This window comes from Sorex fumeus, unplaced genomic scaffold, assembly GCF_029834395.1.
Source record: "Sorex fumeus unplaced genomic scaffold, SorFum_2.1 ptg000005l, whole genome shotgun sequence".
Taxonomy (NCBI): domain Eukaryota; kingdom Metazoa; phylum Chordata; class Mammalia; order Eulipotyphla; family Soricidae; genus Sorex; species Sorex fumeus.
This window is the reverse complement of record NW_026606062.1, coordinates 3,910,959-3,938,487: the sequence shown is the minus strand read 5'-3', so window position 1 is coordinate 3,938,487 and position 27,529 is coordinate 3,910,959. Positions and strand designations below refer to the sequence as shown.

Sequence of the window (27,529 nt, the reverse complement as noted above, 5' to 3'; positions counted from 1 at the left end):
CTAAACAAAACGTCACTGACCTTCCTACTGATGTGTCACTGCTTTTTCTTTTACTCATGTTTAATATAGTAAATACACTTCTACAATAGCTATTAAAACACTGCTACCCTGTAGTTCAGTTTACTTTACACAATTCCCCTACAGAGCTGAACTTTTTTGAAGGTGTACATAACAACACGGACACTGTTTTTCCAGCTGTAAAAAAGAAAGAATAAAAATCAGTATTGTAACAATTCAGCTCATAAGAAAATTATGATTAAAGGTAAATATCTACTAAGACTCAGTTTGGATTTCAACAAAGCTTGGGAGACACTCATTTCCAATCTTACCTACTTATAGTTGTTCTATGAAGATGGGTTTTTTTGGCCTGGTTTTTTTTGTTTGTTTGTTTTACTTTTGGAGTGCAGGGGAGCACACCTGGAATGCTCAGGGGACCATATGTGGTGCCGGGGACAGAACTCCTGTCAGCTGTGTACAAGGCAAGTGTCCTACCTGCTGTACTATTGCTCCCGTCCTCTAAAGAGGGAACTTTATTTTGGACCTAGACATTAGTTTGATTTTTTTAAAACTAACAGAGCTAATCAAATGTGTGTGTGTGTGTGTGTGTGTGTGTGTGTGTGTGTGTGTGGTGGGGGGCAGAAAGAGGAGAGAGAAATAGAAATAGAGAGAAAGAGAGAGATTAGGGGGAAAATTCCAATTTTCCACAAAACTCCATGAATAACTACATTCTGACATGTAAGTAATGGTTTTTTTTAAAAGGAAATACTTAAAAAAAAATTATCTATAAATCCAGGACAGTAAAAAAAAATAAAAGATAGTATGTGCCTGTCCCCACTGGAATAAGTTTATTCACAGTTATCACACACCTTGGGCTCACCTCAAAGCAATTTCGGGAAAGTTCCTGGCAGTTGCTCAGAGGACTAAGCCCCAATAACCAGCTAATTCGGATGGCTAAGTCATTATATCAGTTTTTTTTTTTTTAACAAAACACGTGGATATGAAATACTCCGCATGCAGATGATTTAATGCAGATGATTTAAAGATTAAGAAAATACAGCCAAGAGAGGAAGTTTTTACTCACAAATGTGCACCACCTACTGCTCACAATTTGGCATTATCTGCTTCTACGCTTCATATTAAATCCTTTCTTGCTTCACAAAGTGTATGTTGGAGTCAGACACTTTTGTTCCTGGGGGAGAATAGCTGGAGTTAATTGAGCAACTGAATGATACCAATACTAGCACTTCACTGTTAGAAAGCTTCCAAATACTAGTCTTCCAAGATGCACAACCTCACATTAAAAAATGAATAAAATACGAAATCATTAAAAGCCTCCAGTCCCACAGGCAATGCAAGATAAAAAAAAAAAAACTCAGCATTTCTGATTTATATTCAGAAAAATTTGGCAGGTGAAAATACATGTTTAAAAGAACCAAATACTTAACATCATCTAAAGGAAAATGAAATGTATTGACTACATTTTTGGTCAGTCATTTTTCTTCAGTACTTTGAACCAGTCATGTGTGTACAGATAGGTACAAAGGAGAATAGAACATACGGAAAATAAAGCATCTCACCCAATCCTAATCTATAACCACACACTACTCCAGGCAACTTGTATTATCAATGCTAGTGCAGCTTTTCGAATGAGATACTCTTGCAATGCTAGCATGTGTCTGAAAATAGAAATAACTCTGGAAATCTCAAAAGGATAGCCTTGGAACACGAAAAATACAAGCTTTATAATAATAAATGAATGGTGTCAGTTGCTAGAACACCACAAACTCCCTGAAATGTGCTCTTCATCTTTCAAGTTCGACATTTCAGTCTACTTCAGTCTTTGAATTAATCAACAGCACATCTCATGAGTCTCAACATTTCCCTCTATTGCAATGTTTTGTTTTGTCTGGACAATCTCAAGGTTTTATAAAGTATCGGATTAAAGGGGGACACTATAAGGACCCCTGAGCACTTCCAGGAATGATCTCTGAGCACAGAGCCAGGAATAATATAAGACCTGAGCACTGCCAAATGTAACCTGCCCACACGGCAGAGTCTGGCAAACTCCCGGTGGCGTACCCAATATGCCAAATACCAGTAACAATGATGGGTCTCATTCTCCTAAAGAGCCTTGAATATAGCACTTTCCTAAAAATCTCAGGGCTAGGATGAAGGAGACGTTACTGGGGCCTGCTCGAGGCAATCGACAAACAACAGGATGGTCGTGATTCATCGTGACTATAAGGACAATATCTGAAAAAAGGCAAACGCTCCCATTTATTGAAATGAAAAAGTAATTTTTTCCTAAACTGTAACCACTGTCCTAATCACTGGGTTTCTGCTCAAGTAAAACAGTTCAAATGTATATTCAAAATATCTTTTGGAAAATAAAATGAACTTGATACAGTATTCAAAGCGTGTGTATGGTGGGGGGGGCGCTAGAGTGATAGCACAGCGGGTAGGGCGTTTGCCTTGCACGCAGCAGACCCGGGTTCGATTCTCAGCATCTCAGATGGTCTCCCGAGCACCACCAGGAGTAACTCCTGAGTACAGAGCCAGGAGTAACCCCTGAGCATCGCCGGGTGTTACCCCCCCCCCACCGCGGCCAAAAAAAGCAGGTTTGGGGAACCCATATCAGAATACTAATCACATGCTTTACCACTGAGCCACATCCCCAGTCTTGAAGTTTAGATTTCACTTCAGAAGTTTGGGGTCATATTTTTCTCTCCCCTCCCAGTTTCTGGGTTGATCTGGATGCACTCAGGGGTCACTACTGGCAGGACTGGCGTCCAGAATCAATCAGAATCAAGTATTTGCAAAGCAAGTTCCTTCCCCACTATACTATCCCTCCAGTCCCAAGCCCCAAAGTTTGTCATTTAGAATCTATTAAGCAGCATGTGAGCTCTTATAATTAAGGAGCATCAAGTCCAAAATTACAGTTCATCTTAGATCTCGACTAAGCCTAGTGGTTCCCAAACACAGTAATTTACCAACTTCACGTCCCTCCCCGCATCCCCTCATATGCCCCCGATTTAATTCAACAACAACCAAAAAATCCAAAATAAATGTATTTTAGGAGGAAAGTTTTGCATCACTCCCTTAAACCACAGATCTGACTTAACGGTGTAACTAGACCTAAAAATATAACTACTACAAAAGCCCTCATCTGTAGGCTGGATTACAACTGACAGGCCATTATTCAGAGTGTCCTCATTTGTGGGTACAATAATTCAATGTTTTCTCTGTCCCTACATTAGCTAGAACACTGGGGACATAGGAAATAGCTTTGGAAGTCACGAAGACAACTTGGGTCAAATTATTGTGGTTGCAAAGATTGACATAATTCTCCAATTACAAAAAAAAAAAAAGAATTTAAAAAAAAAAACAGGGACCAGCACTTATCGTGTGGGTTTTGTTCAATCTTTTTTATATAGGTCACCCCCTTTGAGTTCTTTCTGGGCCACTAAAGAAGAAGAAACACATCGCGTGCCGATCCAGGCTTAATAATTCATTAAAAAAGAAAAAAAGTCACTGCCAACTTAGAAAAATATAAACTATATATATAAATTACAAGCCACAGAAAACATGTTTCAATGCCGGAAACAAAGGCGAGCAACAGTACCACTTTGTAATCTTAAATGAGACGGCCTTGAGGGGCAGGAAGGATTAGAAAGGGCACAACATTTCCTTTTTGGGGGAAAAAAATAAATTAAACCTACTCAAAGGCCTTGGAAACCTAAAAAAAAAAAAAGTGTAGATTCTCCTCCCCTTTACTCCAAATTGCGTGCAATTTAATTACATGGGTTAAATCATCCTCATCCTTCTCCCAAATCCATTTTCCCCTTTTTCTAACAAGTTTTCCTTCAGAATCTCATTAGCCAGCTAAATGGGGACACTGAGAGAGATGAATGACTTTGATCCCGGGAGACAAAAAAAAAAAAAAACGTTTTCAGCTGATTCAGTTCCAACTTTCCGTCGGCACGCTGGGTTCTCTGGCGGGGGGCAAGCCTCCCCATGCCCAAATTCTGTCGTGGGGGGCTGGGGGGGCGGGCAGTGGGGTTTCTGGTTTGTTTCGAATCGAATGCAACTGACAAGCCTCCTCCCCTCCCCAAGGATTCCCGTTGGGATGCAGGTGCAGGGAGGTGGAGGACACAGATGCTGGGGAGGCTTGGGGTGGTCCTGGCGGAAGGTGGAGGTTGGGGGGGATCCCCGAAATCAGCTCCCGGTCCCTCCACGCCGGAGAGGAGACTTCTAGACCCGCTGATCAGGGTCCCCCTCGACGCCTTGCGCCCCCCGACCCCAGCACTCAATTTATTGCAGCGCGTCCGAGCAAAACTCAACCTACCCGCCCCCCCCCCCCCAAAAAAACCTACTTTTGCAGAAGGCCGAGGTCTGAGTCAAGGTCATCGGCACGGGGCCGGGTCCCGGGCCAAGCGGGGTGACCAGCACGGCCAGGGCTCGCGGGACGCCCCGCCTGGGCCCGTGTGGCCCCCGCCCCGCGCCCGTCACCTGCTCCCAGGTTTTCCAGAAGGAAAAAAATTGGGATTTATCCACCCCCCTGAGACCTGGGGTGAGCCGAGGAGGGCCCGAAAAAAAAGCTTGTCCGAAACTGCACCGTTTGGCCCCTCGATGGCCCGGGGCCCGCGGACGGTGGGGGACAGGGACCCCCGGGTGGGCAGCGAGTGGCCAGAGGGTGCGGCCGAGGCCACCGCGGGTCCCTCGGGCGGCCCGACCGGTCGGCGGTGCCCAGCCGCGGCGCTAGGCCCGGGCCGCGGGTCCCGGGCCGGGAAGACACCAACACTCACCCCTGGGCCCGCTGGAGGGTCCCCGGCGAGGACCGCCGCCCGCCGGCTCCCGGGGCGCTCGGCTGAGCGCTCGCACAGGCCGTTGGCCGAGCGCACGGAGGCGCCGGGCAAAGCACCGGCCGGAGCGGCCCGCAGCGGGGCCGGGACAGACGCGAGAACGGCCGGGGATGGCCCCTTCCGGGAGCCGTAGAGGAGGCGGGGGTGGGGGGAGGAGCACTTCGTGGTCATGTGATGTGGAGAAGGGCGGACGTGAGAGTCACGCCCGGGAGTAGGGGCGGCGCGAGGGCGGTAAGGAGCCATCTTTGATTTGGGCAAAGTGCGCCGGCGGCTCGGGGTGCTTTGAATTGGTTCCCGTGTAGTAGGGATTTTTTTTTTTTAGACTACAAGGTAAACCTTGTTAAAAATGACTCCCTGTCCTTTCAGGGAGTCTCCGCGTCCAAATCTCAGCGGTGTGAATCTAAAGATTCTGTATATTTTCCAACTGCCCTGCAGGTGATTTTTAAATATGTATATATATATATATGCATATATATATATATACAAACACACACACATATATATATTTGACTTACGATCCTCTAAATAATGAATTCTGTATATTTTTTAAACTATCCTGCAGTTGATTTTTAAAATATTTATTTTGGCTTATGATACTTTAAATAGTAGTTTCCCTTGGACTTTTAATAATAATAATAATTTGGCTCAAGCAGGCCCAGTAACATCTCCATCGTGAGACTTTGTTGTTACTGTGTCTGGCATATCAAATACTCTCGATAGCTTGCCGGGCTCTCCGAGAGGGGCGGAGGAATCGAACGCGGCTAGGCCCGGCTGGCTGCGTGCAAGGCAAACGCCCTACCGCTGTGCTATCGCTCTAGCCCAATAATAATTTATAATAATAATAATAATTTAATAATAATAAATGGCTTTTAGTTTAATTTTTTTTAATTTTTTTTTGTTTTTCTCATTCTAGTTAGGGGACAGACAAGGTTACAATAGTGTTACAATGTAAGGTTTTGATGTACTCAGACACCCTCCACCAGTGTCCTTCTGTTAACATAATGTTAGAATATTATTCTTGTGGAATTGATGCAGGCAGATTGATAGGGAAGATCCCTTGGCAATGAAACTTAGGTCAACAAAACTTCTGGGAGGAAAATTCTAAGGCTGATACATCCTGTGGCTATAGAAAACAGAGACCTGATGAAACCATCAGCAGTGGACTCTGAGAAGATTGGACCCCTTCCCGTGAAGTTCCTCACAAATCCTCGGATCTCTCCCTTAGTCCAATTAACTTAGTGATTTTCTCCTCCTTACTCAAGTGAACCACCTGTGGGGCCTACTGACATCAGAATGGCAAACTCCTTAAACTTGCAATTTTTCAGGGACTTTGCCTCATCTTGCTGCCGCAATTGGCCAGGTGACTGATAGTGATACAGCTGGAGCAATAGCAACAGTTGGAGCAAGACCTGCCTGAACACAATGTACCTGCTTTCTGGGATAAAGATTCTTTTTTTTTTTTCCTTTTTGGGTTACACCTGGCAATGCTCAATGGTCACTCCTGGCTCTGCACTCAGGAATCATTCCTGGCGGTGCTCGGGGGACCATATGGGATGCTGGGAATTGAACCTGGGTCGGCCATATGCAAGGCAAATGCCCTACCTGCTGTGCTATCGCTCCAGCCCCTTTGGGATAAAGATTCTTGGCAGATCTTTTACTCCATAATTAATGTGAATGTTCCTATTAATTATCCCATCATCATTGACTTTGTTATTTTACTCACAAATATTTTGCATCATATTAATTTCAAATTGCAGTGCCTGGCAAGATCCCCGTGGTGTATTCAATGTGCCAAAAACAGTGACAATAGCAGGTCTCATTCCCCCTCGCCCTGAAAGAGCCTCCAATATGGCACCGTTGGGAAGGAGGAGTAAGGAGAGGCTGCTAAAATCTCAGGGCTGGGACAAATGGAGGCATTACTGGCGCCTGCTCGAGCAAATCGATAAACAATGAGATGACAGTGACAGTGATAAATTTCAATACATTTAACACATTCATTTATTTTCATTCTCTTGTCCCAGTTCTAGCCAATTTTCCTAAAATTTGGCATCAACTGTTAGCAATCATGGCATCCATTTTTCCAGGGAAAGTTAATATCTAAGCAGTTAGAGCAAGAGAAATTCTGGAAGGAAGAGGTCTGGTTCGTGGGATTAAATAATTAAAACCAGAACCTCTAAAGAATGTTACAGAGCTACAAGATGAAATATTGAGGTTCACTGTAACCTTGATGGAACTGGACCATATCATGAGAGTGAAGTCCGAGAGAGAAGGACAAAGGTAAATGATCTCAGTCATCTGGGGTATATAGAGAAAGAAACAAAACAAAGGAATACAATAGTATTGACTCATGAAAAACTGGATTTTGGATTACAAAACAGATTACCAAGAAGCTGTGGGCGAAGTTGCAGTAACTGATTACTAAGAGATTTTCAAACTCAATTTTTTTTTTCACATTTTTCCTGCTGCTTTTCATTGAATACCCATTTTAGGGAATGACAAGATTATTATTTTTTTTTTGGAATCTAACAGATTTTTATGCCTTTTGAGATGATTCAGTGTCTCTTAAAAAAATAGTACAGTATCACTTAAAGTATGTGTACTGTCACTTTTTTTAAAATTTATTTTTTATTAGTGAAACACCATGAGGTATAGTTGTAGACTTACAAGTTATTGTGCTTGGGTTTCAGTTATACAATGATCGAGTACCCATCCCACCACGAGTGCCCATTCTCCACCCCCACCAATCCCAGTATCCCTCCCACCCCTCCCATCCCCCATCCCACTCTACCTCTGTGTTCTACCTGCCCTTTTGTTCTATCTCTCCTTTTGGGTGCTGTGGTCTGCAGAAGAGACATTGGGTGGTAATCATGTTCTGTCTATAGACTACTTTTGGCATGCATCTCCCATCCTGGGCAGATCTTCCCAACACCCTTTATTTGGTACTCCCTTCTCTATCTGAGCTGCCTTTGCCCCTCCAGTGTGCAGCTGGCTTCTAAGCCATGGAGTGAACAACCTGGTATTTATCACAGCTGCTCTTGGGTGTTAGTCTCTTATTTTGTTACTTTATGTTATCCAGATGAATGCAATCTTTCTATGTCTGTCCCTCTCTTTCTGACTCATTTTGCTTAGCGTGATATTTTCCATGTAGTACCACTTGTATGTGAATTTCATGACTTCATTTTTTCTAACTGCTACATAGTACTTCATTGTGTAGATGTACCAGAGTTTCTTTAACCAGTCATCTGTTTCCAGGCACTCAGTTTTTTCCCATATTCTAGCTATTGTAAACAGTGCTGCAATGAACAAACAAGTGCAGATGTCACTTCGACTATACTTTTTGGCCTCTCCGGGGTATATTCCTAGGAGTGGCATTGCTGGGTCAAATGGGAGCTCAGTTTCTAATTTTTTGAGAGTCGTCCATACTGTTTTCCAAAAGGGTTGAACCAGTCGGCATTCCCACCAGCAGTGAAGGAGGGTCCCTTTCTCGCCACATCCGTGCCAACACAGGTTGCTTTTGTTCTTTTGAAGGTGGGCCAGTCTCTGTGGTGTGAAATGATATCTCATTGTTGTTTTGATCTGCATCTCCCTGATGATTAATGATGTGGAGCATTTTCTCATGTGCCTTTTAGCCAATCGAATTGCTTCTTTGAGAAAGTCTCTGTTCATTTCATTGCCCCATTTTTTGATGGGGTTGGATGTTTTCTTCTTGTGGAGTTCAACCAGTACTTTGTATATCCTTGATATCAACCCCTATGACAAGATTATTTTTCTAGTCCCAAATTCAATTCTGAAGTTATGTTTCACGGAAACCTCACGTTTAGATTTCCCAGCCTAATGCAAAGTATCTTCTTTCATCTTTTCTCTTCCTACAGTTAGGCCGGCAGCTATCATTTAGATTGTTTCCCTTCTAACTGACCTCCTCTTCAGTTTGTGTTTCTTTATAGTTCACATAAGAGTAAGGATATAGGGGTTGGAGGGATAGTACAGCGGGTAGAGCATTTGCCTTGCATGCGGCCTACCCCGTTTCGATCCCCAGCATCCCATATGGTCCCCTGAGCACTGCCAGTAGTAATTCCTGAGTGCAGAGCCAGGAGTAACCCCAGTGCATCGACAGGTGTGACCCAAAAAGCCAAAAAAAAAAAAAAGACTAAGGTTATAATCTTCTTTATTATTTACCACTATGTGCTTATGTAAAATATAGGTTAAAAAAAAAAAAGGTAAAGGCCCTCCCGTTGTTCATCGATTTGCTCGAGCGGGCCCAGTAACGTCTCCATTGAAGATTTTGTTGTTACTGTGTTTGGCATATCGAATACGTCACGGGCGGTTTGCCAGGCTCTGCTGTGCGGGCGAGATACTCTCGGTAGCTTGCCGGGCTCTCCGAGAGGGACGGAGGAATCGAACTCGGGTCGTACTTGAATGTAAAATATATGCATCATAAAATAATAATATGCATTATGTATATATACTTTATATGTGAGTTCATTGATATCTTGAGATGCTTGATCCTTTCCTAACTACTTACCTTAATCGTGTTATTCCTGCCACATGGAACACCATCCTGCCTCTTGCCAACTGCTGTCTCTTGAAATACTAAATCCTCATAAATGGCCACTCAACATGTCCACTTTTATGATTTGCAGAGTCTTTCTTATTTGACCAATAAGTGGAAACTGAAGGTAAGACATTTGACCAATAAGTGGAAACTGAAGGTAAGTCACTATCAAGTTTTAAGACGGTTTTGAGCAATGTGAGAATTTTTTTTTTTCTTTTTGGATCATAGCCAGGGATACTCAGGAGTTACTCCTGGCTCTGCACTCAGGAATTACTCCTGGCAGTACTGGAAAGATCATATGGGATGCCGGGGATTGAACCTGGGTCAGTTGCGTGCAAGGCAAACGCCCTATCTGCTCTGCTATCACTCCGGCCCCAATGTGAGAATTTTTAGAAAAATCTTAGAATCTGTGGGGGCTGGGGAGGAACCCTAGATATTTACCTGCATGCTATTTATGTAGATTATTTTTTTCTGTGTTTATCTCTTCATTTCCAATAGATGGAGCTAGGAATTGAGGCTAGTTTGGCATCCAAGTCACAATTGAAGATGGCATAACTCACTGTTCTGCAAACGCCCTGTCATGGGTGGTTAAGGATAGTGACTGATCAAGACTTTCCTTTCCGGCAGTTCAGATAGAGAAGGGAGCACCAAATAAAGGGTGTTTGGAGGATCCTCCCAGGAGGGGAGATGCATGTCAAAAGTAGACTATGGACTGAACATGTTTGCCACTCAATGCCTCTTTTGCAGACCACAACACCCAAAAGGAGAGAGAGAACACAGGGGATTGCCCTGCCACAGAGGCAGGGGGGGATGGGGGGATGGGGGTGGGGGGATATTATCCACGGTGGTGGAAAATGGGCACTGGTGGAGGGATGGGTGTCTGATCATTGTATAATTGAAACCCAAGCACAAAAAATTGTAAATCTACAACTGTACCTCATGGTGTTTCACTAATAAAAAAAAATTAAAAAAATAAATAAATAAAATGTAAAGCCTGAAAAAAAAAAGACTTTCCTTTCCAAATATGAGTAGAGAGAGAGAATGAGTTTAAACACAGCATTCATTTTTTTTCCTTGTCAGCAGTAAGAGTACATTTATTAAACGTTTAGGTTGAAATGTTTTCACATTTGATTTTTTGGCACAATTTAGAGACTTCCTAAAATATTTATTAAGCACCATTTTTCTTCCTCAATTCTACCTTTATTTCCATTTTATGCACCTGAAACTTTCTTCTTATTGATGAAATTTTGAGTTTATGCTAAAAGCATTTTTTTTTTTTGCCAGTTCTCTTACACTTGAAAATTTGAGGAGCTGTAGATATGGTACAGGAAGGAGGATGTTGCCTTGCAATCGGCTGACCCAGGTTTGATCCCCAACGCCTCATATGGTCCCCTGAGCAACACCAGGGTCACTCCTGATCGCCATAGGATGTGACACAAAAGCAAACATAAAAGACTTACTCCTGGCTCTGCCCTCAGGGATCACTCCTGGCGGGGCTCAGAGGACATGTGGGGTGCCAAGGATCAAACCTGGGTTGGCAGTATACAAGGCAAGCAATGACCTACTGTTCTATCTCTCCAGCACCCCCCATTCCCCATTTTAAAAAGTTATTAATATTTTTCCCTGACTGAGGAGTAGTCTACATTTAATGCATTCATCAGAATATAGGACTCATAATTTGTTTAATATGTTTTCTTCCTACTTTGTAAAACCTCTGTAAACATCTCCATAGCAAATGAGCCAAGCTAAAATTAGACCTTTCAGAGAAAAACAAAACAAGAACAAATAAAAATGCTCATTAAAAAACCCCACTGCTAATTAAAAGCGACAATGTTCAACCTTACCAATAATGACAAAACGTACACTTAAAAAATATAAGAAAAGCTAATAAACAGTAATGTCCAGTATTCATAAAAACCTAAGAAGATAATTCTTCTCATTACTATTGGTGCAGCTGGAAATTTTAACTTTTCTAAAGTTTTTTGTGTACATGTCAAAAACGTAAAATTGTGAGTTTGTTGGTTTATTTGTGGGGGGGAGGAGTGATGCAAGTCAGGCCACACCCAGCTGCTGTTTTCAGGGTTCACTCCTGGCTCTGTACTCAGGGAACCATATGGACCAGATAGAACCAGGGATCCAATCTGGTTCGATCAATACAAGGCAGACACTTTTCTTGTCATACTATCTTTGAACCTCTGAGCTCTATGGTTACATAGCTTTCCCTTGAAAAATGTATCATGATGGAATAATTTGGTAAATACAAAATGAATATGTGTATTAAATACATCATATATACATTATTAGATACATAATAAAAACAAATCAAGTATCCATAGGCAACAAACTATGGTGCAAATGACTAGTTCTTGTTTATTGATGTGAAAATTTAGCCAGTGTATTAAATTTCAAAAATTCTGGTTACAAAATGGTATATTTTGTCCCATTTTTAAATTTTAAAATATACTTATTAGAACAATCTTGTAGGATTTAATATTCTAATTATTTTGAGTAGGGAAGAGAGGTTTGGATAGTGGCTTTTTATGTTTCTTATAAGTTGTCTGTGGAATGTTGTTTTTTAATACATATCATTTTATCATTTTACAGTTAAAAACTAATATTTTGAATTAAAAGCAAATATAAGTTTTCAATTTATTCATAGACAATACAATAAAATGACATTTAAAATTATTACAGAAATATTAGTACATTACAATACCGTAATTTTGTCAGAATGTAATAATAAAAATATTGAATATTTTAAATACATTTTATTTGGATATCAAGTAAATGTTAAATTATTAGCAGTAAGGTCCACTTGATGCATAGAAAAATCTTTGTAAGTTAAATTAACAATAAATTCAAATTTAAGCATCATTATAATACTTTCATAAATAAGTTACTTACTTAATAAGGTTCATCTTGTAAATAACAAGACCTCTGAGAAATCTGTGAAATTAGCACACTGTGAAATTCCAAAGCTAAAGCCCCAAATTGAAAAGAAACATAGTAGTTTCTCAACAAAGCTGTATCTTCATGATTTTATAAGCTATTCATAAGGTATGTGGAAAGAAAAGCACATGAGCTGGGTTTTACCGTCCAGGCTTCGAAGTATGACAGAGCAACGATTAATATGACATCCTTGGAATTTAAGGAAGCATCATTCTGAAATGAAACACTGATAAGAGGGGCAGGCCTGGGAATAAGTGAAGGCCAGTCAGTGGGTATTAGCACCAACCTAGGGCTTTTTCTTAATTTAACGACCTTAAGGTCATGAGTGAGGGACTTTAAACAGGCAAGAAGAGAGCAATTGGGGCTGGAGCGATAGCACAGCGAGTAGGGCGTTTGCCTTGCACAAGGCCGACTCGGGTTCGATCCCCAGCTCCCATATGGTCCCCCGAGCACCACCAGGAGTAATTCCTGAGTGCATGAGCCAGGAATAACCCCTGTGCATTGCTGAGTGTGACCTACAAAAGCAAAAAAAAAAAAAAAATAGGGCAATTGCAACAGCCCACGTAATGGTTCCTTGGGCTTCAGCCTAGAACAACTTTCCTCAGCAGAGCGCATTCAAATCACCCATCAGAAGAGTTAGTAATAACTTGCATTTGTCAATACTGCGGGCCCAGGGACAGTAATTTGGAAAACTCTTGGTTTGGATCACCTCGCCCTATAAATGTGTGCGTTCCAGTTGGGCGAGCAGAATCGGTTTCAAGCAAGACAGTCTCCATCACAGGCGACCTCTGTGAGTCACCTGAGCAGAATGCAGGTCTTAGTTTAAGCTGAGGACAAGAGGGCGGTCACAGTCTGGGCTGGCCTCTGCTGGGAAGAGCAACAGGCGAGCAAGCGGTCACGGATTATAAAGCTCAGCACCATGAACTCCACCCGAGGAGGTGGATCAAGAACCGTTTTCAGAGCTCGGACTCAGCCGGTGTGGCCTTGCCAGATCAGTTGCTAGCACCAGGTAGAAAAGGTTTTGTGTTGCTTCTTTTTTACTCTTAAAAGAAACATTTTGCAAATCTTTGCTTTCTTGAAGTTGACCTGACCTTGGCTTCTGCCATGCCTAACGCGAAACTACAAGTCCTGGGTTTTACCTGAACTCTGAAGCTCAGGATGATGAGTAAGAGTCGGGACCCAGTGAGAAAACAACTCAGATGCCTCATGTTTCGAAGAAACAATAAGTTACGTTTTCTGGGCCATTAGATTAGAAACAAGTCACTTCTTCCTTCAGCTTGGTATTTTTATAGTTTCGTACAACGCCTGAGGCATGTCTTAGCTCCGCATAGAATGCTTATTCAGATGCATTAAGTAACTCTGGAATGTATCTACACTTTGAAAAGCAAGTTTGAAGACATCCAGCTGCCAAATTCTAGTTTGTACATCAATATTTTCACACAATGGACTCTTTCAGTAAGGTTGGTGAGAGTAGATAATACAAAGTAAAAGCTCTTTGCAAATTCAAATTAAAGAAGGGACAAGAGAATATATCTGAGAATTCTCAAGTTCAATGGAATATTTAGAGTGAAGGGAAAAGATAATCCTGAGCCTGATTAGCTGACACATACCTTCCGTTCTTTCCTTGATCACAGAACTACTCTATTATTAAAGATCCACACCAACAGTTACAAAAATGTGGTAAAGTGCACATACAATATACAATAATAAGCAGTATCCTTGGCATTAGCGTGGGTGATTTGATAAAGGAGAAATTAGACACTTTTCAGACACTATGTATAAAGGTGTCCTCTTAAAATTCATCAATGGTGAAATTTGTATCTACTTTGTCTATAAGGAGGGCACATTGCCACAGTGAAACGAATCCCGTGGGAAAATTCTTTCAAAATATCAAACAAAGTTAGCTAGGCCTTCTCAGGCTATAGCTACTGTGTCTAGGAAGCCCCTTTAGACCTCTTTGTCTTGGGTTTGTTTGAAGGTTTGAAGGAACCCCATGAAATCCTTGAAACTCAGTTCTTTCCTAGTTCGCTCCAGCCTCCGATCGCTTAGAAGGTTGGGAAGTCCAGCTCCATTCATGAGACTTTTATAGCCCACTTACTTCATCTCTTTCCTTATCCAGGATACAAAGTTTCAGAAGTGAATAGAGGGGAAATCTAAAACAGACTTAACCTCCTAGCATGTCAGTAGTTGGGATATAATGGAGGCAATTGTCAGAAATCCAGAAAACCAATAGCTCTTAGAGCTTGTAGCGCCGAATTTTATATAACAACACTACAGATAGCACCTTGAATAAAAGCAGAACGCATTTGGGTGAGGGTTTGTTTTTTGGGTATTTTTTTTTTTTTGCCTTGTCACTGGGAACTTTGAACCACACAGATTTAGAAACCAGGATCAGCAGAACTAACCTCAAAGAAACACTTTGTTGTGAGGGAGAAACCAATAAAAACCATTTAAGCATCATTGTTTGCTTTGAGACAAGTGTCTAAATAAATGCTTGTTCCGCTTCTTCCTGTAATTTTGTTTTTTAGGATGAAAATTTCTCTGTTTCCTTGGCTTTCTTCAGTTCCTTCTCTTCATGCACACCTGACAGCGACTGATGACCGTTTCTAGCTCTCCGGCTTTCACAGTAGATGGAATCGGTTTTCTGAAATAAATACATAAATAAACCAGAAAGATGAACAAAATATTTTATCAACTTAACATTTTTTAAAATTGAGTCACTGTGAGATAGACCCTAACAAAGCTATTCATGATTAGGTTTCAATCATTCAGTGTTCCAACACCCATCGCTCTACCAGTGTATCTTTCGCAGCACCAATGTCCCCAGTTTCTCTCCTGCTACATCCCACCCCACCCCCACCTGGCCTCTATGAAAAGCACGTTTCCTCTCTCTCTGTGTCTCTCTCTCCCTTCCTTCCTCCCTCTCTCACTCTCCCTCCATCTCTCTCTCCCTCTTCCTCCCTCCCTTCCTCCCTCTGTCTCTGTCTCTCTGTGTCTCTCTGTCTCTCTCCCTTCCTTCCTCCCTCTCTCACTCTTCCTCCATCTCTCTCTCCTTCCCCCTCTCCCTCCCTCCCTTCCTCCCTCTGTCTCACTGTCTCTCTCTGACTCTCTCTGTCTCTCTCTCTCTGTCTCTCTCTGTCTCTCTCTCTCTCTGTCTTCCCCTCTCCCCTATTGTGGATCACAATACAGATACTGAAAGGCCATCAGCAACATCCCTCTACCTACTTTCAACACTCAGTTCTTGTCCAGTGTGATCATTCCCAACTACCATTATCACACTGGTCTCTTCTCTATCCTACCTACCGTCTGCCCTGGAATCAGACACTTGTGGTTGATTCCAACCATTGGTATGTCCTCCTAGCCCCTGTTTTCCGTGGTCATGGATATGGATATTCTACTATATATTTTTTAAATACCACAAATGAATGCAGTCATTCTATATCTGTCCCTCTCCATCTGACTCATTTCACTCCGAATGACACTCTCCACGTCCATCCATTTACAGGCAAATTTCATGACTTCGTTTTTCCTAACAGCTGTGTAATATTCCATTGTGTAGATGTACCATGGTTTCTTTATCCATTCATCTGTCCTCAGGCACTCAGGTTGTTTGCAGATTCTAGCTATTGTGAATAATGCTGCAAAGATTTCATCAACTTTTTAGGTAAAAGAACACTTTTCTTGGATTTATATTTTATTAAAGGTTCCTGGAGCTCACCCAAGCTTTATAACAGAGGTATCTTTTAGAAATTGCTAGAATTTCAGAGAAACAGAGACTTGAAGCAAACATAGAGCTTTGCTTCACTTTTTTGCCAATAAAAACTACTCCTGGCTAGGGTGGGGGGAGCGGGTGGGAGGCAAACTTTGGAAGGGAAGTGGACACTGGCAAAGGACTTGCTGTTGTTGGAACCCTGTAAGCCTGGAACTACATCATGAATCACTTTGTAACTTTGGTGATTTAATTAAAAATAAATAAATAACTACTCCAACCCTGTAAGAAGACTATTATTCACAGATCTTCCAATTAAGATTAGCAGATCACTTAGGGGTGTGTATTCACAATTTATATTTAGTAATGATGAAAGTCAGTTTTTGTCTTTGTGGCTACAGTAGTACAAAACTATGGGTATACTTACTCACTCTAGAACTGGGGACCACAGTACGGAAGACAGTCACGTCTGGAACATTTGTGTAAGTGTGAGTGCAGCCACAGAGAGACAAAGAGAATTGAACATTGACAACCTCTGAAGCTTGACTTGGGGCTGTTACCTGAACATTCTTTTGGGGTTTAGCGACGCCAACCAGAAGCTGTAGGAATTGGAATAGTAGTTGCACGTTCCTCTTCCATGACATTCTATGAATGGACTGGCTCGGAATTCTTCCAAGCAGGAGCCAGGGGAAGCCAGTGCTTGTCCAGTGCCCTCAGAACCTGCACTTGTGAACTGTCACAGGAGAAAAGTATGGGTCAGCATCCTGCCCAGGGTCCAGAGGTCAACATGCGCCTTGCTAAGCAAGGACCAGAATCTGATCTCTGAATGTGGGTCCTGTCAACACTGGGCCTGAGCATTGAACCCCCCCTTTCTTGTATTCACCAAGGGTGACCTAGTCAGTGGCCCTGAATCCTCTGAGCACTGATAGGGAACCCCTCCTAGTATAAAGAATTCTGTCCAGGCGGGCTGGATTGTTAGCACTGCGGGTAGGGCGTTTGCCTTGCATGTGGCCAACCTGGGTTCAATTCCCAGAATCCCATCTGGTCCCCTGAGCTACCACCAGGAGTAATTTCTGAGTGCAGAGCCAGGAGCAACCCCTGTGCATCACAAGGTGTGACCCAAAAAGCCAAAAAAAAAAAAAAATTCTGTCCAGGGTGTTCAAATTACCACGTTCCATTGTATTTTGGATGGTGGTGGCAATAGAAGACAAAAATAGTTCAAATTGAGTCTCATATAGCCCTGGGCAGGAGTTGGGTTTGGGGGCCACACACAGCAGTGCTCAAGACTTACTCCTGGCTCCATGCTCAGGGATCACTCCTATGTTTAAGAGGACATGTGTGGTTATTGGAGATTGAACCGGGCCAGCTAGGTGTAAGGCAAGAGCCCGACCTGCTGTACTATCTCTCTGGCTTCTGAATTAAATTTTCAATTTCTTTTTCTTTTTGGGGGGCGGGAAAAGGCCACAACCAGAAATTCTCAAGGCTTACTTCTGGCTCTGTGCTCAGGGATCACTCCTGAAGGAACTCAGGGGACCACATGCAGTACCTAACTGGAGACTGAAGCAGGTTGGGCATGTGCCAACCAACCTTCTGATTTCCTGTACTGTCTCTGGGCCCTGAATTAAATTTCTTATGCTCTTTACACAGGCAGCTAACTCTCCAAATACCTTACATGATAAGGGACAACTATCAAAAAGAAAACAAACAAAAAACAAACACTGTCCTCCTGTTATTCATCGATTTGCTCAAGCGCGCCCAGTATCATCTCCATTTTTTTGAGACTTGTTGTTACTGTGTTGGCATATTGAATACGTCACGGGTAGCTTGCCAGGCTCTGCCCTGCGGGCGAGATACTCTCAGTAGTTTGCTGGGCTCTTCAAGAGGGGCAGAGGAATCAAAAAGAAAAATAAAAAGAAAATAAAAGCTCTTTTGTCTGCCTGGATTGCCCTTTCTTTCAGATCTGAATTTCCTAAGTCTTGTACCCAGCAGTTCATCCTGCACACTTCCAATAACCTCATTAGTTTTGTGTCCACCTTCCCCGTTAGGTGTGTCCTCCTCCATGAGAGGGGCACTTTGGTACTCCGCCTGTCTTTTTAATGATGAGAACAGTGTGGATTCAAGAAGGAATACTGTGTCATAAATGATGCTTCAGGGAGTATGTGCAGCTCTGAGAACTGCTAATGGCCTGTCCCTCAACTTCTTCATTTTGCACGTAGATCTGGTGGGGTGCATATTTATTTATTTTTTTCTTTCTGGGTCACATCCGGCAATGCACAGGGGTTACTCCTGGCAATGCACTCAGGAATTACTCCTGGCTGTTCTCGGGGAACCATATGGGATGCTGGGAATCGAACCCAGGTCAGCTGCTGTGTGCAAGGCAAATGCCCTACCCACTGTACTATCGCTCCAGCCCCAGAATCTGTCTGTAAATGCCTGCTTTTTATCATGTTCCTCCTTGTGAAAAGGGGGCGGAAGCATAAAGCACAAGGACTATGGAGCAGACAGACCTGACTTCAACTCCTACCACTTAATAGTGAGCTTGAGAAAATTACTTTTTAAAAACTTTTTAAATGTTTAGGACCACACCCAGCATTGTTCAGGTCTTACCTCTGGCTCTGTGCTCAGAGATCACTCCTGGCAGGGCTCAGGGAACTATAGAGGATGCTGGGGACCACAGGTGGGTCAGCATTGTGGAAGACAAATGCCCTGCCTACTGTACTATCTCTCCAGCCCTACTTTGCATTATTTTTATTTGCAAAAGTGTCGATTGGTAGAAACTACCTGGCAGCATTTTCACGTGGATTACAGATGATGCACTGAAACAAATGCCCCATGGACAGATAAAATGAGTCACTGCGTTGCCAACACACCCTAGATGCTCTCCACCTCTGTCATATTAGGGTGTATATGTGAGTGCCACCCAACCCCAGCTGTCTGCTTGCAAGGCAAGTGCTTTACCCTCTGTCCTAGGCTCTAACCCCCAAAGTGTTGCTTTAAGGTGAACAAGCAGACAGGTGATCTAAGTGAAAGTGATTTAAACTGGGCAGAAAGCACTATGTTGGCATCCACAGGCAAGACAGAGATTAGGGTGATGCACGCATCAATCCAGGTCTGGTTCCCAGCCCCGCACAATCCCTGGGGCATTGTTGGGTACAGCCCCGGAAGCCCCTAATACCCCCAGGTGTGAGCCTGGTATCACAGGGTCCTAGCATCATTACATCCTCAAGGCCTCATGCTAAACCACATTCTGATTGGCCAAGCACGCTTGAGGGTGGCCCCTCCACTCAAGGACCATGTACATAAGCTACAGATAAGAGGCCAGTTTTCTTTTTTTTAACACCCTCGCCTTTTCTTGTACCAAAAAAATAACTTGCTAAAATGCAACACGACTTTGTATTTCCATTTTCAAGCCATTGTCACAGCACCGTGCACATACTGATACCAGTTAGCACCCAGAAACTGGCACCTCCTTCCTCCTTACCATGACGAAAGAGAATCCTTTCCAGAGAGAAACCCAACCCTGGGGACACGGGGGAACATCAGTGGTCTGGCTGTGGACAGCAATGGCCACTGCAGGCCCCTCGCAGACGGTGCATCTGAAACAGGAGACAAGCAAGTTGTCCGCCCGGTCCCTCTGCCCCCATGCTATGTTCTTTCTGTCACAGCTGCCCGAGTGCCCTGCTCGGCACCCAAGATCATGGGGGTGGATTATTTTACCTGCTAATATAAGGCTCCAGGGCCCTGCCGGTGATAGGAGCCATGTCTGCAGGCATCGAAGCTGGTGTGGAAAGCCAGTATGAATAATCATTTCGAGATGCAAAATTACACACATCATTGATGTTACAGAATAAGAAAGGCATTGGGGTGAAACGCTGCAGGCAGCTGCCAAGGGTTCCTGAAAAAATGAAGCGAAACATGGGGCGGGAAGAATAGGACAGCGGGGAGGGTGTAAGGTATTTGCCTTGCATACTGCCAACCCAGATTTTATCCCTGCCTCCCATAGGGTTCCCCCTGAGCACTGCCAGGAGTAATTTCTCAGTGTGGCACCAAGAGCAATTATAACAGTGTCACGATCACGATCATGATCATCCTGTTGTTCGTCGATTGCCTCCAGCAGGCACCAGTAAGGTCTCCTTCGTCCTAGCCCTGAGAAATGCTCTTTCAAGGTTAAGAGAATGAGAACCATCATTGTTACTGGTATTTGGCATATTGAGTATGCCACGGGGAGTTTGCCAGACTCTGCCATGTGGGCAGGATACATTCAGTAGCCTGCTGGGTTGTCCAAAGTAAGAACGAGATAATAAGATGTCGCGTGGCCGCAAGTGTGGTCACATGCTTCCGGGAGCTGGGTTTTATAGTCTCTGGTCTTGGCTGTTGATGGAATTACCTGGCGCCGGGGGAGGGGGGGGCAGTTGGTGGGTGTGATGCCTGCCTACTGGAAGATGGGGGATCTGGGTGGAGGATGCTCATCCCCGATCTGAGCAGGCTTGGAGATCTCAGCCCCAGAGAGTGTTACTTTAAAAAATTTTTTTGAACTTTGGGCCAAACCAAGTGGTGCTAAGGGGTTATTCCCGGCTCTGTGCCCATGGATCACTCCTGTGATCCCCCTTATGTTGGGGAACCATACTGGTTCCCCAGTTGGCTGCCTGCAAGGCAAATGCCATATCTGCTTGTACTATGTTCCAGTTCTCAAAGGTGTTGCTTTAAGATGAGAAAACAGACAGGTGATTTAAGTGAAAGTGTGATTTTTTTTTTGTTTTTGTATTTGAAATACACCCAGCAATGCTCAGGAGTTATTCCTGGCCTTGCATTCAGAAATTCCACCTGGCAGTGCTGGGATGCTGAGAATCAAACCCAGTTAGTCATGCACAAGGCAAGCGTCCTGCCCTCTGGACCACTCTCCTGTCCCAGGAGAAAATAGTTTCAGGTGAACAGAGAGTACTACATTGGTGCCCCCCCCCCACACCCGCCTCAACAAAGCTTCTCCTACATTTTTATTCCAGATCAAACTCTAGACACCAGCTCCAGATTTATTTTCCATCCTTAAAAACAGCTGTGGTCTGGAGAGAAAGTACAGCAGGTAAGGTGCTTGCTTGCCTTGCTCCAGAATGCCACATGGTCCCCCATCCCTGCCAGGGTCACTCCTACTATCCAGAGGCAGGAAAAGGCCCTGAGCACTGCAGTGCGTGACCCCATACACCACCAGCCATCCAAACCCTAAAAATATCTGCTGTAAGATAGGCATGATGGCTTCCGCCCACCCCTCAGAGGCGTGGACCCTATAATCCATGCTCTATAAGCCTCCAATACAGGCCTGGCATAAAGTGATAGATAGGGCTGGGCATTACCCAGATCTTGTCCATGGGCTCGCTCGTTTCCTTGCACGGAGAGAAGAGAAAACCCGCTGTAGAGTGCTTCTGTGCCTTGGGGACAGGAAGGGATCACTACGGTCTGGCTGTGGCGGGCGAAGAGGAAACCTCTCCTGACAGGCCAAGGTCCGGCTGTGCCGGGCTCCCCCGGCTTCCCCTTCCAGCCTGGCGGTCCAGAGGATCCAGGAAGACCTTGGAAAAAAGAACATCCAAGAGGTTGCAACACAAACAAGGCCTCAAGGCCTCACAGAAGTTTTTCCAAAATACGAACTAAAGTTTTTACATGGCATGGATTGGCACATGTTCTGTGTGGCCGCATGCCCAGGAAAGAAGTGGAAAGAATGGTGTATTCCAGGAATGCTGGGCTTTTTTTTTTTTTTTGCCTTTTGGGTCACACCTGGCGATGCTCAGGGGTTACTCCTGGCTTTGCACTCAGGAATTACTCCTGGCGGTGCTCAGGGGACCATATGGGATGCTGGGAATCGAACCCAGGTCGGTCGCATGCAGGGCAAACGCCTTACCTGCTGTGCTATCGCTCCAGCCTCAACGCTGGGTTTTACAAAATATATTATTTTACAGCCCACATTTTGCCTCTGGCTTTTAGTCTTGCCTGAGAAACACAAACCAAAGGGCCTAGAATGCTCTTGGATGGACTGGCTTCAATAAGAACACTCTGTCTACTGACAGGGAACGCTTCTTCTTCTTTTTTTTTTCTTTCCGGGTCACACCCAGTGATGCACAGGGGTTATTCCTGGCTCTGCACTCAGGAATTACTCCTGACGGTGCTCAGGGGGCCATATGGGATGCTGGGAATTGAACCCAGGTCAGCCACATGCAAGGCAAATGCCCTCCCCGCTGTGCTTTCGCTCAGGCCCAGGGAATGTTTCTCTCACCTCGCTCTCCTTTATAGCCCTTCTGGCCTTTGTCTCCAACTGGACCGGGAGTTCCTGGTCTTCCATCCATGCCCGGTTTACCTCTTGGCCCACAGGGTCCTGGGGGGTTGGGGGGTGGGAAAACAAACATGACAATGAGATTCAAATAGGATAAGAGAGAAGGGGGCCAAGTTTCCTAATTTCCACGGACTTTTTCAGTTTTTCCAACTGACTAGAGACCCTCAGACAAACTAGAAAAAAGGCTTCTCTAACCTGTTACAGTTCAGATTCCCACAAGGAAAAGACCCTCAAAAATAAGTGAGGAAATACAGCAGTTCTTCTGTGCCCCTGAATTGATCAAAGTAATAAGCACTCTCTCTGTTAACCGCCCAGGATTCAGGCACACTTAGAAGCCAAAGTCTAGAGTGTGCCAACTCTATTTAAAGGAGGCAGTTTCATTCTTATATACTGATATTTTGATCATCATTTTTTTCTTTCTTTTTCTGTCTTGGGTCACTCCCAGATGTGCTCAGGGCTTACTCCTGGTTCTATATTCAAGGATCATTCCTGTTGGGCTCAGAGGACGTTATGCAGTGCCTGGACAAATCTGGATTGACGGCATGCAAAGCAAGAGCTTTAACCATAGTATTATATCTCTGACCCATATTTTGGAAAGGTTTCATAATGTTAAGACTGTATCAGCATTACCTAATTCCCAACTGTATAAATGTTAGAAAAATATTAATACCAAGAATTCAAGCTTATTCAGCAATAATTTATTGATAGAACTCTAAGGCTGACAATAATTAGAGAAGATAGATATATTTTTAATAAAAAGGGACACATACACATACCCTAAAGTACATTTGCTCAAGTTTATTCTATGCACAACCATTTTCAATAGGTATTATATTTTCTTTCTTTCTTTCTTTCTTTCTTTCTTTCTTTCTTTCTTTCTTTCTTGAATCACCATGAGATACAGTTACAAAGCTTTCAAGATTGAGTTTTGTCATAGAAGGTTCCAACACCCATCCCTCCACCAGTGTACATTTCCCACTACTGATATCCCCTGCATCCCTCCTGTCACCCTTCCCCCATCCCTGGCCCTCTCCCCCGGCCAGGCTCTATGGCAGGCACTTTTCTTCTCTCTCTCTCTCTCTCTCTCTCTCTCTCTCTCTCTCTCTCTCTCTCTCTCTCTCCTCTAATTTTAGATCTTATGGTTTGCAGATATTATATTTTCAATCAGGTCTTATTGGCCAAGAGCATTGATTCATTCGAATGCCTAACAACCCGAATCGGACGTTTACATTTGAATAGATGTGGCTCACTGCCTGCAGTTTCTATCTTCGTTGTCTACGCACCAACATCTCATTATGATGAAAGAGAAATCGAGAAGTTCTACATGGAGCTAGAGAAGTTCTATAAAGAAGACCACACCTTCTACAAGATCATTGTGGGTGATTTTAATGCCAAGATAGGACCGAGAAGATCAGCTGAAGAACTTCACATTGGGACCCATGGCCTAGAATGGAATGAACAGGGTGAGAGACTGTCTGAGTTCATCATGTCGACCAAGACCATTCATGGTAACTCACAGTTCCAGAAGGCAGAATCTAAACGATGGACATGGGAGTCTCCCGGTGGACGATTCCACAACGAAATAGACCACATCATATTCAATCGACGGTTTTGCCTGACTGATGTCGCTGTTGTCCCAAAATTTCGAACGGGATCGGACCACCGTCTCCTTCGTGCAAAATTCTACTTCACAGAGCGGGGAGAAAGGGCTGCAAAGTTCAAAAAGAGAACTCCCAGAATGACCACCAACTGGGAACTCTTTGGTACTATTGCGGCAACATGGGAAGATGCCATTGTTGACAACATTGACGAGGAATACGATCGACTGGTTCAGCACCTCCTTGAATGTGCGAGGAACGCCAAGAGAGAGATAGCCACAAAAAGTCGCCTATCTTCGAAAACTCTTGAGCTAATTCGCCAGCGTGGTTTGGCGCATGCCTCAGGCAACCGCAAGCTAACGTCCGAGCTCGCAAAGCAGTGCAGAGATGCGATCAAGGAAGACCTCAAAGAGAGAAGAGCAGAAGTACTGGTAGATGCGGCAGAAGCCGGGAAAAGTATTCGTAGCACCCGCCTGTCCTTCGCCAACTATAAGACCAAGATGACTGCCCTCCGACGTCCTGATGGATCCATCACATCCTCCAGAATGGCAATGGAGAAGATTATCCATGACTTCTACTCAAATCTCTTCGATAGCCATGTCCACTTGCCGACATACCAAATTCCACAGGATGGGTACGTCATTCCTAACGTTCTCCCTTCCGAAATCCGACACGCCATTTCGTTGGTAAAGAAGCAAATAGCACCCGGCCCAGACAAGGTCAGACCTGAACACCTGAAGAACCTGCCGTCAGTACTCATCAATACACTGGCTCGGCTCTTCACTCGCTACCTGTCTGAATGCAAGGTTCCGTCCCAATGGAAAACCAGCAGGACCGTACTACTGTTCAAGAAGGGAGACATCCATGACATTGGCAACTATCGCCCGATCTGCCTATTGTCTGTCATCTACAAGCTGTTCACTCGAGTCATCCTGAATAGGATTGGCAGAACACTAGATGAAGGACAACCATGCGAGCAAGCAGGGTTCCGCAAAGGATTCAGCACCATCGACCATATCCACACGGTAACCAAGCTCATTGAGGTTTCTCGGGAGTTCAAGATGCCGCTCTGCTTAACGTTCATTGATTTAAAGAAGGCCTTTGATTCTGTTGAGACGGAAGCGGTCATTGAAGCCCTAGCCAATCAGGGCATTCAAGCCCAATACATCAGGATCCTCCGTGAGCTGTATTGCGGATTCACTACCAGGATCTCACCATTCTACAAAGAAGTGATCGTTGATGTCAAGAGAGGGGTGCGGCAGGGTGATACTATTTCACCAAAACTCTTCAGTGCCACCCTCGAGAACATCATGCGACGACTGGAATGGGAAGGAATGGGAGTGAAGATAGATGGTCGGCAACTACACCACCTCCGCTTTGCTGATGACATTGTTTTAATAACACCAAACATCAGCCAAGTGGCACAAATGCTGGCCGACTTTGACCGTGAGTGTGGAAAGGTAGGACTACAGCTGAATCTTACGAAGACAATGTTTATGAGAAACAGCCTTGTTCCTGACGCCCCATTCGCTCTCAATGGAACGACCATCTCCGAATGCAACAGCTATGTGTACCTAGGTCGAGAGGTCAACATGACAAATGACCTGGCACCCGAGCTGCGCAGGAGGAAGAGAGCGGCTTGGAACGCCTTCAAGAACGTCGAAGAAATAGCTAAGAGGACGAAGAACCTCCGGCTCCGGGCACATCTCTTTGATTCCACTGTTCTTCCTGCATTAACATATGCCTCAGAGAACTGGGCCCTACGCAAACAAGATGAGAACGCCATTCAGGTCTCCCAAAGAAGAATAGAAAGAGCTATGCTTGGAATATCACATTTCACTCAAATGAGAGAACGAATCCGGAGTTCTGACATCCGTCGACGATCAAGGATCAGGGACGCTGTCTCATATGCCAAGGTGTCGAAAATCAGATGGGCTGGTCACGTAATGAGATTTAAAGACGACCATTGGACTAGAGCTGTTACTGATTGGATTCCACGGGATGTCAAGAGACCGCGTGGCCGCCCACCTACCAGATGGTCAGACTTCTTTGTCAAGATCATGAACGATCGGTTTGAGGCCCTCCATGTTCCCGGAGCGAAGAGATGCCATGGGCTACACTAGCACGCGACAGGGACAAATGGAGACATTACTGGCGCCCGCTCGAGCAAATCAACGACTAACGGGAAGTTAAGTGATTAAGTGATTAAGGTCTTATTTTGATCAAAAGTGTAATAAAGTCAACCTTAGAATTGATTGTGAAATGAGCCACGTTGAACCATTTTCCATGAGGTTGTATCAATCATTGGTTTCTAAAGCATTTTAAAGGAACTCAACTGGGCTGGAGTGATAGCACAGAGGGTAGGGTGTTTGCCTTGCACACGGCAGACCCAGGTGTTTGCCTTGCACACGGCAGACCCAAACACCATCAGGGTAATTCTTGCATGAGCCAGGAGTAACCCCGTGCATCTCTGGGTGTGACCCCAAAAGCAAATGAAGAAGAAGAAAAAGAAGAAGAAGAAGAAGAAGAAGAAGAAGAAGAAGAAGAAGACGAAGAAGAAGAAGAAGAAGAAGAAGAAGATAAAATAAAAAAATAAAGGGACTCAACCATTTCCCAGAGAACCAAGTAAATGCTGCTAGTCTCATACCTGGGTTTCCTGGAGGCCCTGGTAGGCCTGGTTCTCCTTGCATCCCTGGTGGTCCCACTGGGCCAGGAGGTCCTGGGCTCCCGGGGAGGGAGATGATCTCCACAGTACCAAAGTCTCCACGAGCACCTGTGACAGGAACTGAGAGGCTAGTGGCTTCCTTCACAGATGGTTGCCTGTTCTTTTTGGAGAACAGTAGTCAAGAAATCAGAGTTACCCTTTCGTCCTTTCGGCCCAATTCGCCCTGGAGGTCCTCTTGGTCCCAGAATTCCTGGATCACCCTTCTTGCCTTTTGTTTAAAAAAAAAGGGAGGGGTAATGTGACTCCACTTAGAATAATAGGTTTCTAGCTTTTTAGATTGATAATCAACTCTAAGGAAAGTTATTGGAAGTTAGGGATGGAGAATTTGAGCTCTTTGAAAGAGAGGACAGCTCAATTACATCCATGGGGGTTTTGGCATTTCATTTGGACCCGATTTTGTTTGATGTATATAAAGAAATACATTCTAAAAGTAAATGCTATGTACTTAGAGTTATGCATAAATAGAGTGTGTGTGTGTGTGTGTGTGTATCTCAGAGAATTATATCTGTTTTATGTTTGTAGTTAATTTACTTATGGAAAAGAGATATTTTTAAACCAATAATAAAAAAATTTTCAAATAACCAAATTGAAATCAATAAACAGTAACCATCACTACCAATGTTCTTTTAAGTTTCTCTACTTCCTTGCCTGCCCTCATTGAATGGGAAATGTTTGTGAGTTCACTTTTTAATATCAGAAATCAAGTTATTTTGATATTAAAGTTAAATGCAACTGACATTAAAACCCATAATACAAGAGTTTAAGTTATGTGTCTTGCATATGACTGACCTTGGTTCAATTCCTGAAACCACATC

The 27,529-nt window shown here is 43.9% G+C and overlaps 2 protein-coding genes across 20 annotated transcripts in view; both read right to left on the bottom strand.

Moving 5' to 3' along the window:
* The window catches only part of MFF (mitochondrial fission factor), a 32,309-nt gene extending 27,314 nt beyond the window's left edge, over positions 1-4,995 (bottom strand). For 15 of the 19 annotated variants that reach the window (XM_056121032.1, XM_056121073.1, XM_056121074.1 and 12 more), the window contains exons 1-2: positions 4,806-4,994; positions 1,082-1,189 (exon numbers count right to left, since the gene is read on the bottom strand). The gene's annotated coding sequence lies outside the window, so the exon portion shown is untranslated. Of the gene's footprint in view, positions 1-1,081; positions 1,190-4,805 lie in introns of all 19 variants that reach the window. The other 4 variants (XM_056121019.1, XM_056121067.1, XM_056121027.1 and 1 more) reach the window with 1 other exon arrangement.
* A 7,952-nt stretch (positions 4,996-12,947) lies between these two features.
* COL4A3 (collagen type IV alpha 3 chain) overlaps positions 12,948-27,529 on the bottom strand; it is a 182,169-nt gene continuing 167,587 nt past the window's right edge. Inside the window, exons 45-52 of the mRNA XM_056121379.1 lie at positions 26,851-26,922; positions 26,637-26,762; positions 22,335-22,433; positions 21,421-21,633; positions 19,790-19,967; positions 19,554-19,668; positions 16,633-16,805; positions 12,948-15,007 (exon numbers count right to left, since the gene is read on the bottom strand). Coding sequence (XP_055977354.1) covers positions 14,923-15,007; positions 16,633-16,805; positions 19,554-19,668; positions 19,790-19,967; positions 21,421-21,633; positions 22,335-22,433; positions 26,637-26,762; positions 26,851-26,922 — 1,061 coding nt within the window. The 3' untranslated portion in view covers positions 12,948-14,922. The remainder of the gene's footprint in view (positions 15,008-16,632; positions 16,806-19,553; positions 19,669-19,789; positions 19,968-21,420; positions 21,634-22,334; positions 22,434-26,636; positions 26,763-26,850; positions 26,923-27,529) is intronic.